The sequence below is a fragment of the Staurois parvus genome, unplaced genomic scaffold, assembly GCF_062004578.1.
Source record: "Staurois parvus isolate SC_StPar_1 unplaced genomic scaffold, SC_StPar_1.0 ptg000530l, whole genome shotgun sequence".
In the NCBI taxonomy this organism is placed as follows: Eukaryota; Metazoa; Chordata; class Amphibia; order Anura; family Ranidae; genus Staurois; species Staurois parvus.
In genome coordinates, this window is record NW_028318326.1 from 3,109,717 (window position 1) to 3,127,288 (window position 17,572).

General features: G+C 41.3%; 1 protein-coding gene across 1 annotated transcript in view; it reads left to right on the forward strand.

The window, feature by feature from the left end:
- The window catches only part of PDE11A (phosphodiesterase 11A), a 717,642-nt gene that overhangs the window by 564,407 nt on the left and 135,663 nt on the right, over positions 1 to 17,572 (forward strand). Inside the window, exons 11-12 of the mRNA XM_089690441.1 lie at positions 3,743 to 3,889; positions 4,013 to 4,120. Coding sequence (XP_089546567.1) covers positions 3,743 to 3,889; positions 4,013 to 4,120 — 255 coding nt within the window. The remainder of the gene's footprint in view (positions 1 to 3,742; positions 3,890 to 4,012; positions 4,121 to 17,572) is intronic.

Below are 17,572 nucleotides of genomic sequence, written 5' to 3' on the forward strand. Positions count from 1 at the left end.
GATGTGTCATAAATCTGTTTACAATCCTGTGCAATCAACATTTATGTGGCTGCTTTATATATTTTCAATTTTGTAAATCTCACATTTAAAAATTAAACCAAATTTTGGGATCAGCTCCAGTTTATAAAGGAAGAGGGTTTGTTTTGGAAAACTAATATTGAACATTGCAAGGGTTAAATTACTGTTTTTGCCTAGGGTATTATTAAACAGCAATTTTATTTACTTTATTCCTTACTCCCCCAGTAGCTGGCACTCTCCTCTTCCCTCTGGTGTTCCGGGTTGTGGGCAGGCCCTCAGTATCCTCACTTAAAATGCTGGTCCTGCATTGTATGGTATGATGTCAGAGTATGACTGCCAGAGAGAGATGGCTTCACGGAACCCATCGCACAGAAAGGAAGAAGCCTTCGGTAACAAGGCATATAAAATTAAATATCTTTTTAGAGTAAAATCCTAGGCAGAAATGAGCATTTAGCCCTTGCAGTGCTGGGGGAACTGTAGTTTTGACAGTTTCCCAGACTTTAGACCTCATTCACACCATACGTGCAGAAAAACTGATGGAAAATGGCACACAGATTTCACTTGCAGAGACATCAGTTTTCATGCGCGTTTCAGTGAATTTTATACATGTTGCAGATTCCAGCGCAGAAAAAATCCACACATGATACTAATGTTGTGGTGTGAACAGGGCACATAGAGAACTATTATTTTCTTTGTGCCCTTGCAGAACGCATGCAGAAAAACTCTTGTCTCTGAACCATGGTGTGAACGAGGCCTTAAGGTTACAGGCCAAGTTTCTGTTGAACATCTCAGATTTAAATTACCTAACAATTTTGTATATTCTATTGAACTCCAATTGTAAGACAGCAATATTCCTTTGCTACTCAAGTTAGGATAAGGATCATTGAAGAGATCTGTCTTCATGAATGCCGTCACTGGGACAGGAAGAGAGAGGAAATGCTCTGCAGCACTTATAACCTTACAAAGTTTTCAACCATTGTCCACTTTATCAAAAGCATATGATAAAACTTTTGGATGTAATTCTACTTTTTAGGCTGGGTTCACACTAGTGCACTGCTGTAGAATGCAAAACGTGTGTTATGCGTATTCGTGTGCTGTGGTGCCATTCATTTATTTTTTAAGGTGTTTATATTCAATTTTTCCATGAGATACACAGAAAGGTCAAAATCCTATGAGGCCAATGAGCTCTTTCAAGCACTCAGGGAAATATAACCATCAATGACATAAAAATGAGAAGGTGACATCTACAATTGAGTAACATAAGATATGGGCACAATGGCATACCTGGGTACAGAAGAAGAAAAGTTAAATTACAAACAAACAAGAAAAACGAAATCATCCATACTACATTCAACACACTCACACTTGCTCCCTCCCTCCTTCCCCCAATACCACAATTATGGTATACAGTATTCTATTCTACAGGGGCGTATCTACCACGAGGGAAACAAGGCATTTGCCTATGGCGGCAATTTTTAGGGGGTCGGCACTGCCCCCCGGAAGAGGGGACCTGGTGAGCAACGGCAGACAGAGCTATGCAAGGCCACCATCAGAGGGGTACCACCAATACTCCTGGAGGTAGCCGGGACAGGAGGATTGGTGTGGTGGTGGAGAGCAGTTGTAGAAGGATGCACTGTGTATCTCTCCCTCCAGCAGCTGAAAGCCGGTTTAAAGTTTCTCCACCTCTCCCTCCCACTGGCTTTCTGCTGCTGGAGGGAGAGACAGACCTGGTCGGATGGAAGGGGTGCCCTGGTGTTCCTGAGTGGCCGCTCTTCATTGAACTCCTTCCTCCACCCCAACTCAGAGCTGGGACCAGGGGACAGCCTGAAGCAGGGAGAGGAGAAGTGGTGGAGAGGAAAGAGCCAGGAGGAGGTGAGCTGGGTTTTGTTCACTGGGCTCTCTCTCCTGTCGTCCATCCGGCACATGAGACAGGATCTCTGAGAGATCAAGAAAGAGAAAGAGAGAGGGAAGAGAGAGAGAGAGGAAGAGGGAGAAAGAGGGAGAGAGAGAGAGAGAGGAAGAGAGAGGGGAGAGGAAGAGAGAGAGGAAGAGAGAGCGAGACTGAAAGAGAGAGAGGGAAGAGACAGAGAGGGAAGAGAGAGAAAGATAGAGAAAGAGGGGGTATAGGAGAGAGAGAGGGGGGAAGAGAGGGAGAAGAGAGAGGGGGGAGAGAGAAGAGAGAGTTAAGAGAGAGGGAAGAGCAGGGGCGGACTGACAACTCATGGGGCCCCCGGGCAATAGGGGATCATGGGGCCCCTGTGTCCTTGCCCAAACTCAAAAAAACCTATGAAAAAGGTACCAGGGGCATCTCATGGGGGCCCCTACTGACCCTGGGCCCTCGGGCAGTGCCCGAGTCTCCAAATGGTCAGTCCTCCCCTGGGGAAGAGAGAGAAATGGAAGAGAGAGAAGAGAGAAAGAGCGAAGAGAAGGAGAGGTAGAAAGAGAGAGAATCATATATACAGTACATACACACTTATTGAACTCTCTCACTCTCTCATTGGGGGGGGCGCAAAATCTTTGTGTTGCCTAGGGCAGCACAAAATCAAAATACACCATTGCTGTAGACACAGAAAGAATTAAGCATTAGCATCTAGATTAGGTACCTCGAAATATGACAGCATGGTTGGAGTCTAGCTAGAGATTCCAATTTTTTTTAAATTCTTTTTAATGTGGTTAAGGAAAAGCTCTGCCATTGTACTGTATATGTTGTATAATCTTGTAGTAGAGACAGAGGGTTGGTTTTCTTCCAGATGAATAGAATAGCCTTCCTGGCTCCAAAAAAATGCAACATAATGTGCTCATGCATAAGGGGGACAAAGTGGTTTAAGATGCCCAAAAGCCATACTTCAGGCGTTCTGGGACCGGAGAATTCTAAATTTGTTTCAAGAGCATTATAAAGTGAAGACCAGGGACTTCTACTTAAAGTGTTACTAAACCCAGGACCCTGCATTCACTATATCTGGTCTCCCACAGTACACAGAACGTGGAAATGCAATTATGTTAGTAAACTGCTAAATACCTTTTCTCATCAGCAGTTAGAGCAGTCTTGTGACTTCTATTAGTGTCCAGCAGAGCACTAGTTAATGCTTGTAGGAAGAGTTTTTATTCTGCTCTAGAAGGATGCAGAACCCCTGACCTCTGTCCGGACAGTGCTGATTGGACCTGTGCTGATCTCCCAAGAAATAAAAAACCTTTCCAGCAATACACACCAAACTGAACATGTGCAGAGTGTCTCCACATGATATGTCTTATCAGGAGATAAAAGGGGGACAGTGGAAGAAGGGGAAGATCAGAGAAGTCAGGATCAAACAACCTTTTTACACAATGCAGAGGATTAACCCCTTAGGTTCCACGGTGAGTATAACAAGCATGCTTTACTGCATATACAGACTGATTTTACCGTTGTGGGTTTAGTAACACATTAATGCACAGATGGGTATGCAGACAACTGTTAACTATATTCGTTTTTTGGTGCTGTTAGTTTTTTCACTTTTTCATAAATGTTATCATAAAATGTGATTTTAATTTCAGCAGGCTGATAAGATGGACATCTCCTGTATTCACTGCTTAATTCTAGTGAAGAACACAAAAAAACAGGGTTTCTGGCACAGAGAAACACATACTTTGATGTATTACTGAACATTTCTTGAAAAATAAATCCTATGTACGAACAAAGTCAATTTCTCACTGAAGCAGTGTGTAACTCGGTTCTCTATCATTCAAGGCAGCCAACATCCCCTTGGTGTCAGAACTTGCTATCGATGACATCCATTTTGATGACTTCTCCCTGGACGTTGACGAGATGATTACAGCAGCCCTGAGAATGTTCATGGAATTGGGAATGGTTCAAAAGTTTAAAATTGATTATGAGGTAAACATCTGCTGTGCTCATGTATCAGCCTCTCTTGTACTGGCATAGGTCTTCAGTACATTGGTAATGAGATCTTCTGCCACACACAGTACAGCACATCTTCATGCCCCTTCTGTTTTACAGACCTTGTGCAGGTGGCTGCTGACAGTGAGGAAGAATTATCGAATGGTTCTCTATCACAACTGGCGGCATGCCTTCAATGTGTGCCAGCTGATGTTTGCCATGTTAACTGTGAGTATTGAGGATCCAGATCTTTTTATTTGTACTGTCTTTTCTATGTATTGATATATTTCTCAGCGTTTGTCATTTAACTCAGACATTTCAGGAAGGTATTGATTTAAAAGGACATTATAATGGTTTGGGGTAAATGTAATTTGATTATTTTTAAGTGTAAAAGCTTTTAAAAAGACACTGGGCTCCATTTACAAAGCAGTATCTACCACTTTCACTCTCTCCAGAGAGATAGATATCATTTTACCCCTGTACAAATCATTAGTAACACCTCATCTGGAATATATAGTTCAGTTTTGGGCACCAATTCATAAAAAGAACATTGGGGAACTGGAGAAAGTGCAGAGAAGGGCAACCAAACTGATACGAGGCATGGAGGAGCTCAGCTATGAGGAAAGATTAGAGCAGTGTTTCTCAACCTTTTTTCACTCAAGGCACCCTTTAAAATTATGGACAGTCCTGAGGCACCCTTTAAAATTATGGACAGTCTTGAGGCACCCCAAACGAGGTGCGTTTAGACTGTCAATAATTTTAAAAGGGCACTCCATTCTAAAATGTGAAAAACTACTGTAATAGTTCTATACAACACAGCAACATCCACACATTTAGGACACCCAACATTAGAGGTGATTTATTCTTCCTAAGCAAATACACTTTTGCACACTGGTACTGACTAGTATTCTAGTGTTTCTCTTCTCCCTCAGTTTTTCTCCATCACTGAGCTAATGTGAAACCAGCACTGATAGAGGGGGCAGGGAAGGGTCAAACTAGGATGCTGTGCAGGCAGCTGACATCCTCCTTATCAACTGATGATGTCATTGGTTGTCAGGATGCCTGCTGCTAGAAGGTCATAATGGTGCACAATGAAAACCTGTGACTTTGTGTAACTAAAAGCCAGGCTTGTTCCACCCGCTGGCTTGTATACAAGTTTTGGGCAATTTTTAGACACTTTGCCAAGGCACCCCAGAAGAAACCTTAAGGCACCCCAGAGTGCCTGGGCACCCTGGTTGAGAAAGGCTGGATTAGAGGAACTGAATATATTCTCTCCTGAGAAGAGGAGATTAACCGCTTCCTCGCCGCCTTATAGCAGAAATACTGCTACAGGGTGGTGCGGGTGCGCAAAATCATGTATATATACGTGATTTTGCAGTTCTGGGTAGGGGACGCACACCACCATTCGCAGCATCGGCTGTCAATCACCGTGTCCTGGCCAGTGATTTCTCGCCAGCACCCGATGATTGCCAAGTATCTCCAACGGGGAGAAACCTGTGTTTTAACAACACAGATCTCTGTCCTGGCAGCTCCTGCACACTGCTTTGTATGACTCTGCATAGCAGAGCCATACAAAGCAGTGTGTTTACAGTGTAAAGCACTCACACAGCACACAGTGAAACAGCACACAGTTAACCCTTTGATCACCCCACAAGTTAACCCCTTTCTGTCCAGTGCCATTAGTACAGTGTCAGTGCTTTTTATTCGCACTGATCATTGTATTGGTGTCACTGGGGATGTCAATGACACCAAGTCAGTTCCCCCCCAGTGTCAGAATGCTGCCACAGTCACGCTATAAGTTGCTGATCGCCGCCATTACTAGTAAAAAATAATTTAAAAAAATTCCAGTATATATACCGCCATTTGTAAATGCTATAACTTTCACGGAAACCAATTAATTTATATGTATTTGGATTTTTTAGCAAAGAAATGTAGCAGAATACATTTTGGTCTAAATTTATGATGAAATTTGATTTTACTTGACATGTTTAATAGCAAAAAGTCAAAAATATTTTTTTTCTCAAAATTGTCAGTCTTTTTTGTTTATAGCGCAAAAAATAAAAAAAAAACGCACAGGTGATCAAATACCACCAAGAAAGCTCTATTTGTGGGAAAAAAGGATGTATATTTCATTTGGGGACAGTGTTTCATAACCGCGCAACTGTCAGTTAAAGTAACTGTATCGCAAAAAATTGCCTGGTCAGGAAGTGGGGTATATCCTCAGGAGGGCAAGTGGTTAAAGGTGGATATGAGCAACAAGTATAAATAAATCAGTGGTTCATATAGTGAACTTGGTGTAGAGTTATTCACTTTGAGGTCATCACAGAGGACAAGGGGGAACTCAATGGGGTTTATTTACTAAAGCTGGAGAGTCCAAAATCAGACTCACTTCTGCATAGAAACCAATCAGCTTCCAGGTTTCATTGCCAAAGCTTCATTGAACAAGCTGAGGTTAGAAGCTGATTGGTTTCTATGCAGAAGGGAGTCTGATTTTGGACTCTCCAGCTTTAGTAAATAAACCCCAATATTTCTGGAAGAAAAGAGATTTAATCTCCAAACACAGAAAGGTTTCTTCACAGTAAGAGCTGTGAAAATGTTGAATAGACTCCCTCAAGAGTTGGTTCTGGCCAGCTCAGTGGATTGCTTTCAAAAAGGCCTGGATTCTTTCTTAGATACACAAAACATAACTGTCTACTAACATTTATAGGTAAAGTTGATCCAGGGAATATCTGATTGCCTCTTGGGGGATCAGGAAGGAATTTTTCCCCTGCAGGAGCAAATTGGATCATGCTTTGCTGGGTTTTTTTCCTTTCCCTGGATCAACTATGGGCATAGGATTATAACTTTTTTTTTTTCTTTTTATGGTTGAACTAGATGGATATTTGTCTTTTTTTCAGCTGGACTAACTATGTAACTTTAAAAAAATGAGGTAAAATACCGCTCAACGTTTTTCTAAACTTTTTTTGGCATTCACTATAAACACTTCTAAAATGCAGCATGCGGTATTTTTCTGAAATATGTGATATTTACCTCATAAAACTATGCAGTATTTTTTCTCATGTGTTATCCAGTGGCATGGATACAATGGAGACAAATTAGAACCCCTGTCAGTTTTTATTGCTAATAAAGAGGTAAAATGGTTTAAACCATAGAAATATGCCAACTCAGTCAGTCAGTGCAGTCCCTGCAACGTATGTATTAATACAAAAGAAAAAAGGTGACTAGAATACCAGTCAAAGAGAAGTTGCTTTCACAGGACATACATGGTGTGACAAAAAAAAGTTAAATGAAGTAAATACAAATTATCTTTATAAGCCCTGGTTCACACCGATGCAACTTGGCATGCGATTTGACAGTTCCAAATCACATGACAGTTCCAAATCGCATGACAAGTCGCACCTCATTGGTGGCAATAAAACCATTCACATCGCTGCAACTAATGTTGCAGCAATTAGAAAAAAGGTTACTGCCTTACTTTTTTTTCTTTGCAACTTGCATAGACTTCTGTTATTTGAAGTGGCAAGACACAATGAAATTGGCAGTAGAAAATCGCACTGATATGCAGCTTTGAAATCACACTGAACTAGCACAATTTCAAATCCCCACCAGTGTGAACTGGAGCTAAATGTCAAATATTGAAGGAAAATAATTTAAAAAGTCACACACATATATAAATACCCATCTTCCAACAATACAAAATACAATGTTGTCTTTTTTAATGGTGAAAGATGAGTATTTAGATATGTGTGTGATTTTTTTTACACTATTTTCATTTAATATTTGACTTTTTTAATGATATTTTGTATTTAAGTATAACTAAAGGAAAAACTTTTTTTTTTGGTTTTGGATAGTGTGGAGAGGTATTAGAACACCTATTAGGTTTTTACTGCTGTCTGTCCCCATTAGGGAGATTCTCTCTCTCTATTTGTCCCCAGAAATGTAGGGGACATCTTCCAATTGGGACACAGATGACATAATTTTTTAAAAATGAGAGGGGTTATAACCCTCCATTACTCTATTCAAATTGGTAGAGTAGGGGAGGGTTATTACAACTGTCAGTTTTTTTGCCATCCGTTTCCCCATTAGAAGATTCCCCCTCCATTAATTTTCTGGGGACAATCTAAAATTTGGGATTTTTTTTTACTTTCACTTTCAATGATAATGGTAACCAGGTAGTTGTGTATTTAGGTTTTGTGCTGCCCTAGGCAACACAAAACTCCTGGCCCCCACTTGGGAAAGCCCCCCCCCCAGGCGATAGATACTCCTATTCACAGCTCCAGACATCCCTGGAAATGAGAGTCAGGCTCTACATACACCATCAAGCAGCCCGCAGCCTCTCTCAGATCCCACCTGGTTCCCATGGTGCGCGTATCCCTTCTTTCATCTTTTCTCCTGGAGGGTGGTGCTGCCCCCCCTGAAAAATGCCGCCATAGGCAAGTGCCTTGTTTTCCTTGTGGTAAATACACCCCTGTAACCAGGACAAATAGAGAGGGTGAATCTAATGGGGCAGAGGCAACAATAAAAACTGACAGGTGTTCTAATCCACCTCCACTCTATCCAAAAGTAAAACATACGTTTTTCTTTTAGCAAATCAATTCCAATGATTTCTGTATTTAGGTTTCTATGCATTACTGTTGAAAGAACTTATCCAAAAAAGCAGAAACTACTCGAAATTGCCTATTATAGGTTTACATTCCTTAAATACTGCATGCCTTGACCACTACATAATTATCACATGCGTTTAATTACTTATTTCCTTCTGTGAATTGAGTTTAATGACTTTTGATGCAGTATTTACTGAGCCTTTTGCAGTAAATACCGCAAAATGTTACAGTGAATTGACAGTTTCAGGATCACATGCAATATTTAGGGAAATTGTGTTTGGACTCCGAAATACCACATGGGATCTGCTTCTGTGAATGGAGCCCAGTGTCTTCTTGCCCCACGGGGCAAAGTGACCACGTCTCTACAAAGCCCCCCTCCACACACACAGACCCCTTTATATTCACTTTACCAGCGTTCCCTCATTGCTGTTTGCTCCTTCACAGCTAGCAATTAAATTACTGGTGTTGGACTGGGGGAGAGAGGTTCTGTCACTCCCCCAGTCATGTAACAGTGTTTGGGCCTAGTGAGTGATTGCTAGATTAAGCATTGTCAAGAGAGGAGGTTACATGATTCTGCATACCCCATACCTGGAAGAGTTGAGTATTGTAGAAGTGGTGATCAGATACCATCAAAAGAAAGATCTATTTTTGTGACAAAAATGGTATAAATTTCATTTGCGTACAGTGTTGCATGACCATGCAATGGCCAGTTAGAGCAACACAGTGCCAAATAGCAAAAAATAGCCCTGGTCATGAAGGGGGTAAAACCTTAAGTGGATAACAGCCATGCTGTGCAATTGCCAGTTCAAAATTATGCAGATGGAGTCACCTGCATGTCAACCACATGCAGGTGGCTCCAACTCACCATTTTGGACTGATGCTTGGGCAGTGTAGCTGTTCGTTTGGTGTCTGCACTCTGCAAGGTTTATGCTATACTGTCAGGCTCCCAGAGACAATTCCAGGGAAGCCCCTTTCTCCCATCACAACAGGAACTGTCCAAGAGGCCAAATGGCATCCTTATTATACATTCTTAAAAATAAGAAAATGAGCTTTAAAACAAGCCCTCAGTGAGCTTTGTCTTTGAGGATGATTTGCTGCACAGTGCCAGCAGCTAGTGGTTACTAAGGGTTTAAAAAGTTGATATTTAGATATGGTTACAGCTGCCAGAACTCCAGCTCTGCTGATTGGTTTGTCATGCAGATTTCCCTGCAGTTAAAAACTGACTGTGCATCTTGGTCATATGTTTAGTTTGAACTGTCCACGTTTTTGACAGGCTTACCTGAACACATTGATTACCAGAATCTTTTAGATGTGCATAGTTAAAGGCTTTTTACTTACCTCATCTGTAAACATGAGTGCCTAGTTACTTATTAATTCACTGACAAAGCCCCTTGTTACAGATTAATTATTCACTCACTACCACATCCAGGGGCGGACTGCCAACTCATGGGGCCCCCAGGCAATAGGGGATCATGGGGCCCCTGTGTCCTTGCCCAAACTAAAAAAAGCCTATGAAAAAGGTACCAGGGGCATCTCATGGGGCCCCCTACTGACCCTGGGCCCTCGAGCAGTGCCCGAGTTTCCAAATGGTCAGTCCGCCACTGTTGCTGAGTGTACTATATGTGATATTCCTAAATTGTGCCAGTCCCTATCCTTTCACGTTGGTTTCCTGTTGATATATGGCCATTAAAATGAAAAAAAAAATTAATTTGATGCCTGGAATTAATAATTTCCACTAAAATTTTTGTGAAAATTAGAATTAAAATTAGAATATTTAGACATATAATATAAAGTATACAGTAAAGTAGTGTTATAAATATCTGTGCTTGTGAGCTACTTTGGTGTATTAAATAAAATTATATGTTTACTAGTGCTGTGGTTCACTGACACTTTTACACATACCCATATGACTCTGCGATAATAACTATTATATAATATTAAATTTGTATCGCGCTCCACTGTGAATAAATAAATTATTATTATTATTGTGAATAAATAATTATTATTTTGAAAAAAATCAATATTTAAATACAAGTGACATTTAATAAACCTTATTGTATTTTTAAAGTGCAATATGTGCTCTTATAAAATACATTATTATAAATAATCAATTTAAGATACCCAAAAAATATTTTTATATAGTGAAAAAAAAATATCTGGATAAAAATATAAAATATTAAAAATAAAAAATATCAAGTGTTTTAAATAATTAGTGTTCAATTCACATAATAGTGTCCAAATCAATAAATCAAAAAAATGTAAACTCCGTGATTGTAATCCGAAACGAATGAATCTTTCTTAATTATGCGCTCACCTTAATTTTAGCCAAACTGTAAAGTTAGGCTAAAATAGCTTTGTGTCCTTATGTGGACAAGGAGGTGATTTTCATGCTTTGACAATATTCCAAAATTATGGGTAGTTGGATGTAATATTGCACTTTTCCCACAGGGGGTCTCCTGGACTTGCTGATCCTGTTTGTGTTATGGATGGGAACAAGGAACAGATATTATTTTTTCACTATATAAAAATATTTTTGGGGTATCTTAAATTGATTATTTATAATAATATATTTTATAAGAGCACATATTGCACTTTAAAATATAATAAGGTTTATTAAATTTTACTTGTATTTAAATACAGTAAAGTAGTGACTCCCAGTTAAACTCTTGTAATTCTCCAGTGCTTTATAGGGAAGTAAAGAACATGTAGGGATGAGGTTGAATGGGGGTGATTAATCAGTGTCAGCTTCAGCACTGGTAGGTGACAACTCAGTTGAGGATTTATATTGTCACAATGTTCTGCTGGCACATCACTCGTAATTACACAAACAACATCAGTCAGCATCTTACAAAGGTGAGATAAACACTATCCTGAATTGTCATTTTTACAAGTTATCGGCTAACTCCTGGAAAGGGTTGCTGCTCTAAATTTTTATAAGTCTTCTAAATTTCATGGTATAACTGAGCACATTTTAATTGTTTAAAGCCAAACTGCAGATGTAAACAGGTAAATACACACTGCAGTACAACAGAAGCAAGTCACTCATCTCTTTCCTACACCTTCTTGTAAGCGTGTTCATAAAGATCTCTGTGCAATGCACATGAGCCTATTTGGCTTAGAATGCTGACCACTCCACCCAGTACTCAACCTTTATTCTGAAGGTCAAGTTTAGTTCAGCCCCTACCTGTCTTGAGTCTCCGTATTGGTCAGTAAGCTGGATAAAGGGCTCAAAAGGAGGGTTGGGAAATAGGGGGTGGTGTGAAGCTCTACTTTTACCAGCGTAACATTGACTCCCTTAGGAGCTCCTGAAATGCTTAAGTTCTCCTGCCCTTCCTAGTGGTGACCCATGCTTAACTGGACCTGACACACCAGTAGTGATAAAGTGACCTTTATTGAAGCTGGAACAAACCCTAAAAGAGAGGTTCATTTTACTCGTATGCAACACTGGTGAGGTTAAACTGTAATTTCACATACTGGATCAATGATAAGTATAACAAGGTAAATGCTGTTTGATCTTGTAGATGCATGTGAAATGGCCTGGCCAGAATGCACTGGGTAAGCAAAAAGGCAATGACACTGATACAGCAAAGTCAGCAGTAATTGCAGAAAATACAAATAACAATGTTTGGCTAGAGAAGCCCTGACTAGTCACTGGCCAGTGGAACAATAAACCACTCTGCCAGCATTGAGGCCCTTAAACTTGCACTGTTATGCTCAATACACAGAGGTGGCCAGAAGTCCTTTCACCACACTGATGTGGTATAGATGTCCTCCCAGATGGGTGCTGTAGAAGGCTGAATGTAGTTGGATACACCGTAGGCTGAGTTGATCTTCATGAACAATGGTGGGTAGAAGATGACCTCACTTTTTCTGGCTGTGGATGTCCCGCTGATGGCCTCTATGCTGCTTGTATGCCTCTGTGGGGGTGTTAGTTGAGTGGCAGTCCACAATGCTCTGGGGCTCAGGGTCACAGCCACTCCGCTGCTCTGTAGTCACCTTTTGGCTCTCAGCACAGCTGCTCTCTCTCTCTATGGGCAGATTCCTTCCTCCCTGCTCTTTGCACAGCCCACCCCCAGCTTGACTCGTGTTTCTGGGGACTTTTACCAGCACATCATCTATTCTTATGTCCAGCTTACAGCCCTCCTCATTGCTCAGCGTACACTTCCTTCACCCCAAACTTCCTGTCAGTCTTCCTCTCTCTGCCAAGAAGAGCTAACTTGGGTGCAACTGTGAAAATGATCCATGGGCCTCACAGTTAAAGGGGCCACCAGCCATGGCTACACAGGATTTTACACATAAATTAAGCTGTCTATGGTGTCCTCTTGTGAAACAGATCAGCGGCGGCGATCCTGAGCATCGTTGCTGATCTCCAATCATTAGTGGTTTATGAAACAGAGATGATCAGTGGAGAACATGTTCTCCGCTGATTATCTCAGCACACAGATGGCCAGTGTATGAAGGAGCAATGTCAGCCCTTCACTGGCGATCTGTGTTCTCTCTCCAGATTCTCCAGCCCAGAGCTGGAGAATCGGAGGAACCTCAAACGAAGCAGCGGTAATTTACTGCTGCTTAGTAAACGCTATTTGACTGATCTCTTACTGTAATCTCAAGAGATTATAGTAACAGCAGCCGTTTTCCAGTGTTCAAAGCATTTGTAGATTGCTTCTCCCTTCATTCGGAGAAGTGATCTACACTGCTTCATAAAAAGGCATTCAGAGGAGAACTCTCTCCTCTGAGAATGCTGGAAAACTGAGCAGGAGAATTTTCTCATGATGTGCTCAGTTTGCATTGTCTAGATTTATAACATTTTTATTTTAAGGGTTTACCTAGCTCTTTAAAGGCATGGGTATTTATGTAAAATGGAAGAAACATCATCTTTAAAATGGAGCAATCATGAATGTACAGTTAGCATAACAGACTGTGTGGTCTTGTTATTAGTGGCTGTGCCTATATGTATGTCTGAGTAGTCACAGATGCGCTACATTCCTGTTATTTTTGCATAGAGGGCTTAAAGCTGGAGAGAAGGAGCCTCTCTAAGGACGTATGGAGCTGGCCAAAAAGCCAGCTAAGGAATAACTTCATGCATATCTTCATACATAAGAAATAAAGAAACATCTGTTTGTTAGATGAATTATCATCTGCACTCTTCACGGTTTGTTGTCTCCTCCCGCTTTATAGTCATTGGGTATCCACTGATTTACAAGACCAAGCTGGAGAATTGACACGTTGAGATTGCAGAGATGTGCAGAGGGCATAAAATATCTATGCAGCCATCATAAAATATTAATTCTCATGTTTCAACCCTGGGACCACTCAATAACAAAGTCGCTGACTCAGTTTGGCAGAAACAATGATCATTTGACAGGTGTAAAAACAATTTGACATGGAGCAGTGACTAACGGGTTGGGGCATAATTACACTTCTTTGGCTGTCTTCCCACCTTTGCCTATCAAGACATGTAAGTTGCAAATAGGTTGTAAAACTTACAGTATACTGTATTTGAGGAGTTTGCATTGACTTGTCTATTGCTAAGTAGCAGAACATATTAAAGTAGATCTAAACCAGGGGTCAGCAACTAGTGAATCACGATCTACCAGGAGATCACAGCTAGGTGACTGGTAGATAGTGATCTGGGCTTGCTGACCCGCCATACCAGAGCATCAAACAGAAAGCAATGCAAAGAGACTACCTGTAAAGCTGGAGCTGTAGTAGGGAGCAAGAGCCACATAAGCCGATGCCTCCTCTGTAGTGCTGGCTCCTGCCCATGTAGAGTGATACCAACTGCACTCCACCTCTTATCCTGGCTTGTGGTCCCCAGACTGGTGCCAGCAGCAGGAAAGAAGAGATCTTCATATCAGTGTGAAGCAATACAATAGGCATGGTAGTATAGGGCTGCTTTCATACTGATGTTTACCCACACCAGGGATGCAATGCAGTGTACCTGCAGCTTTCCTGTAAGTTTGCTGCGCTTAGAAATAGACTTCTACTATATATTGTGTGGGTTTGGCGCATTTCCTTCTAGACAACCCAGCATATCTTTAATATGATTTATATAAAAAGGACGTGGAGTGCACCACACCTGCAGGATATGATAGAAGTCTATGGCAACGCAGCTAACCTAGGAAAGTCGCAGGTGCACTGCGCTGCATCTGCATTGCAGGTAAACCGCAGCACATTGGTGTGAAAGCAGCCTTTTAGGGGGCTCAGAAACATAAGGGTTCATGTACATATGCAGTTTTGGGGGTGGTAAAAGCCAATGGTTAAGATGTGTTTTTACCACTACCACCCCAACCGCACCCCCTTTAGCTCCAGTGGCCACTGGTGTACACATGTTGCAGCCGCAGTAGCAGTTGTGCGCCCTGTCATGGTTGGTGGGTGTAGCACTTGCCAAGCATGAGCCATTCAAGTTAATGAGGACGCTCTGCAGGTGCCATGCAGCCTTATGCAGCACAGCAACAAGTTAAAGCAGGCAGCATTGCCACCTGCTCTAACTCCTTGAACCTTGCAGAAGCACACAGTTGCAGGGTGGCCACATTTATTTGAATGGGTCATGATTGGCAAGCAACAGGTAGTTTAATTCCAGCTGCAGCATGTGTACACCTTTGGCTGCTAAAAGGGGTAGGGATTAGGGGTGTTAAAACAACGACTCAACCACAGGGTTTTACCACCCTTCAACTTTACCTGTGATGAGCCTTAAGGGTGCCACTGCCGAATGCAACTAAGGGCTCATTCACAAGGTGGTGAGGAGGTCACCTGATTTAAAGCCACTATTGCCCTGCAACGCACGTGATTGTGACACAGTAGTACAACAATTAGAGGTGTAAATCAGGTGTGAGGAGTTGACATTGTGCCCAGTGATCTTTGACTTCTCCCATGTTGGTCAAGTAGATGTCCCCACCTCTTTAAGGTTACCTACCCCTGATCTAAACCAATTTACAAACACCTAATATAAGATTTAACATATTAATGGCATTTTAAAAGATGTTTTCAGTCTTTTTGTGGGCCAGCTTCCTTACTCTTTCAGGCAATCTGGGATTATGGATGAAAAATGACAAAAAAAATTATGAAGGCTCAATCCAACCAAAGATTATGTTTTCAGATAGATTTTACATTGCAGAGATCACACCAGGATGTTGAGACCACTCTAGCGGAAGCAGGAGGATTGTAATTCATTGAGTTTGGTAGCAAAGCAAGAAAGTCACAGAGGCCTCATATAGCTCCCACATTTAGATCTGATCTATTCTGTGGATCTTCCTGATGAATGTATTTGTATGTATGTAAGGTACACCTGTGTGATTATTCAAACAGATCCTAAATTTATGTGATGCACAAGCCTTTACTGACAGGATCAACAGGTATCTGTGAGACATTTCAGTAGGATGAAGGGAAAACTAAGAGTGCCAATACACTTACAATTAAAGTGATTATAAAGGCTCATTTATTTTTAAGAAAAAATAACAAACATGCCTATGCTTACCTGCTGTGTACAGTGGTTTTGCACAGGGCAGCCAGGATCCTCCTCTTCTTGGGTCCCCCACAAGATCTCCAGGCTCCTCCCTTCTGTTGGGTGCCCCCACAGCAAGTAGGGGGGGCACTCGCTGCTCCATGTGTTTATTCACACACGGAGCTGCGGCTCAGCCCCGCCCCCTCTCTCTTCTCATTGGCTCAGTGATTGAGAGCAGTGGGTGCCGATGGCTCCTGCTTCTTTCTCAGCCAATGAGAAGAGGGAGACCCAGGATAGCCGAGACTTCAGTGCTCATCGCTGGATCGAGAGGGGGCTTAGGTGAGTATTGGGGGGGCTGGGGGTGATGCTGCACACAGAAGTCTTTTTACCTTCATGCATAGAAGGTAAAAAACCTTGAGCCTTTAGAACCACTTTAAAGTAGAACTATAGTGAGAGGAAATCTCCACAAATGAAGGGAACCCCTAGGTCAGCAGAACTAGTGTCCCCATTGGAAGATTTCCCCTCTATTACTTTTCAGGGGACAATCCAAGAATTAGGATTTTCTTTCACTTTCACTGTATGTATGTGTATATATTTTAGTGTTTTTTTTCCCATATGAACTTTAGGTTGTGTGAGAATCTACCAAATTGTAGATGCTCACATCACAGTTCCAAGGGTCAGTAGGGGGCCCCATGAGATGCCCCTGGTACCTTTTTATAGGCTTTTTTGGGTGTGGGCGAGGACATGGGGGCCCCATGAGTTGTCAGTCCGCCCCTGGTGTACACCATACAAAAAGGAACTTATTTTACCATGCAAAAGACCACACCCACAGGTGCTTGAGGCATCAGTAACTTAAGTCCTATTTAAAATGGAGACTCTTCGGGAACAGTGTATCCAAAGTCATAATCCAAAATGCCTTATGTATAAGTAACCACTTACTTAAATCACCATCTCTGATGTCTGTCTGAATATACTCTCTATTCTTTGAAAAGTAAATTTAGAAGTATTGTTTGCGTGAGCATGTATAAAACGGTTTTAACTCATAGAGGAGTGTTTTTCTTCTGGGTTGATAGCACCCTGTAGACGTTCAGAAGACGTTTTATTATAGGGGCATATAGTTCAACACATATACTGTAGCTTACAATTTAGGCAAGAAATCAAATAAACAACAAATTTAGCACTACAGTGTATACACTATTTTATAGTAAGCTCACAGACATAAATGTTCAAAATGTATTTCCCTTGGTTTGAAATTCACAACAAGCACAACTTGGGTGACCGCAATACAGTGGATGATTGGCAACTAACAAACCACACATCTTGTTTTAAAATACTATAATAGCCAGCTTCCCAGTATAATGTTGGAAGATGCACCTTTGCAATATCCTCAACCTTATATTCAGCACTGTATTGTATGGAGAATGTAAGTATACTCACTTGTCTCAATTTCACCCTACTCCTAATATGACATTTTGTTTGTAATTGACAACTTGATTGCTTAGAATCTACAATTTTTTAGTCCCATCCAGCATCTATTCAGGGTACACCTGGGCCAATTATAATGTTTCTAATGTTTTATATTCTTCAAGGAACACTTGCTCTTCAGAGGTATTCTCTGTAGTATGGGTAAAC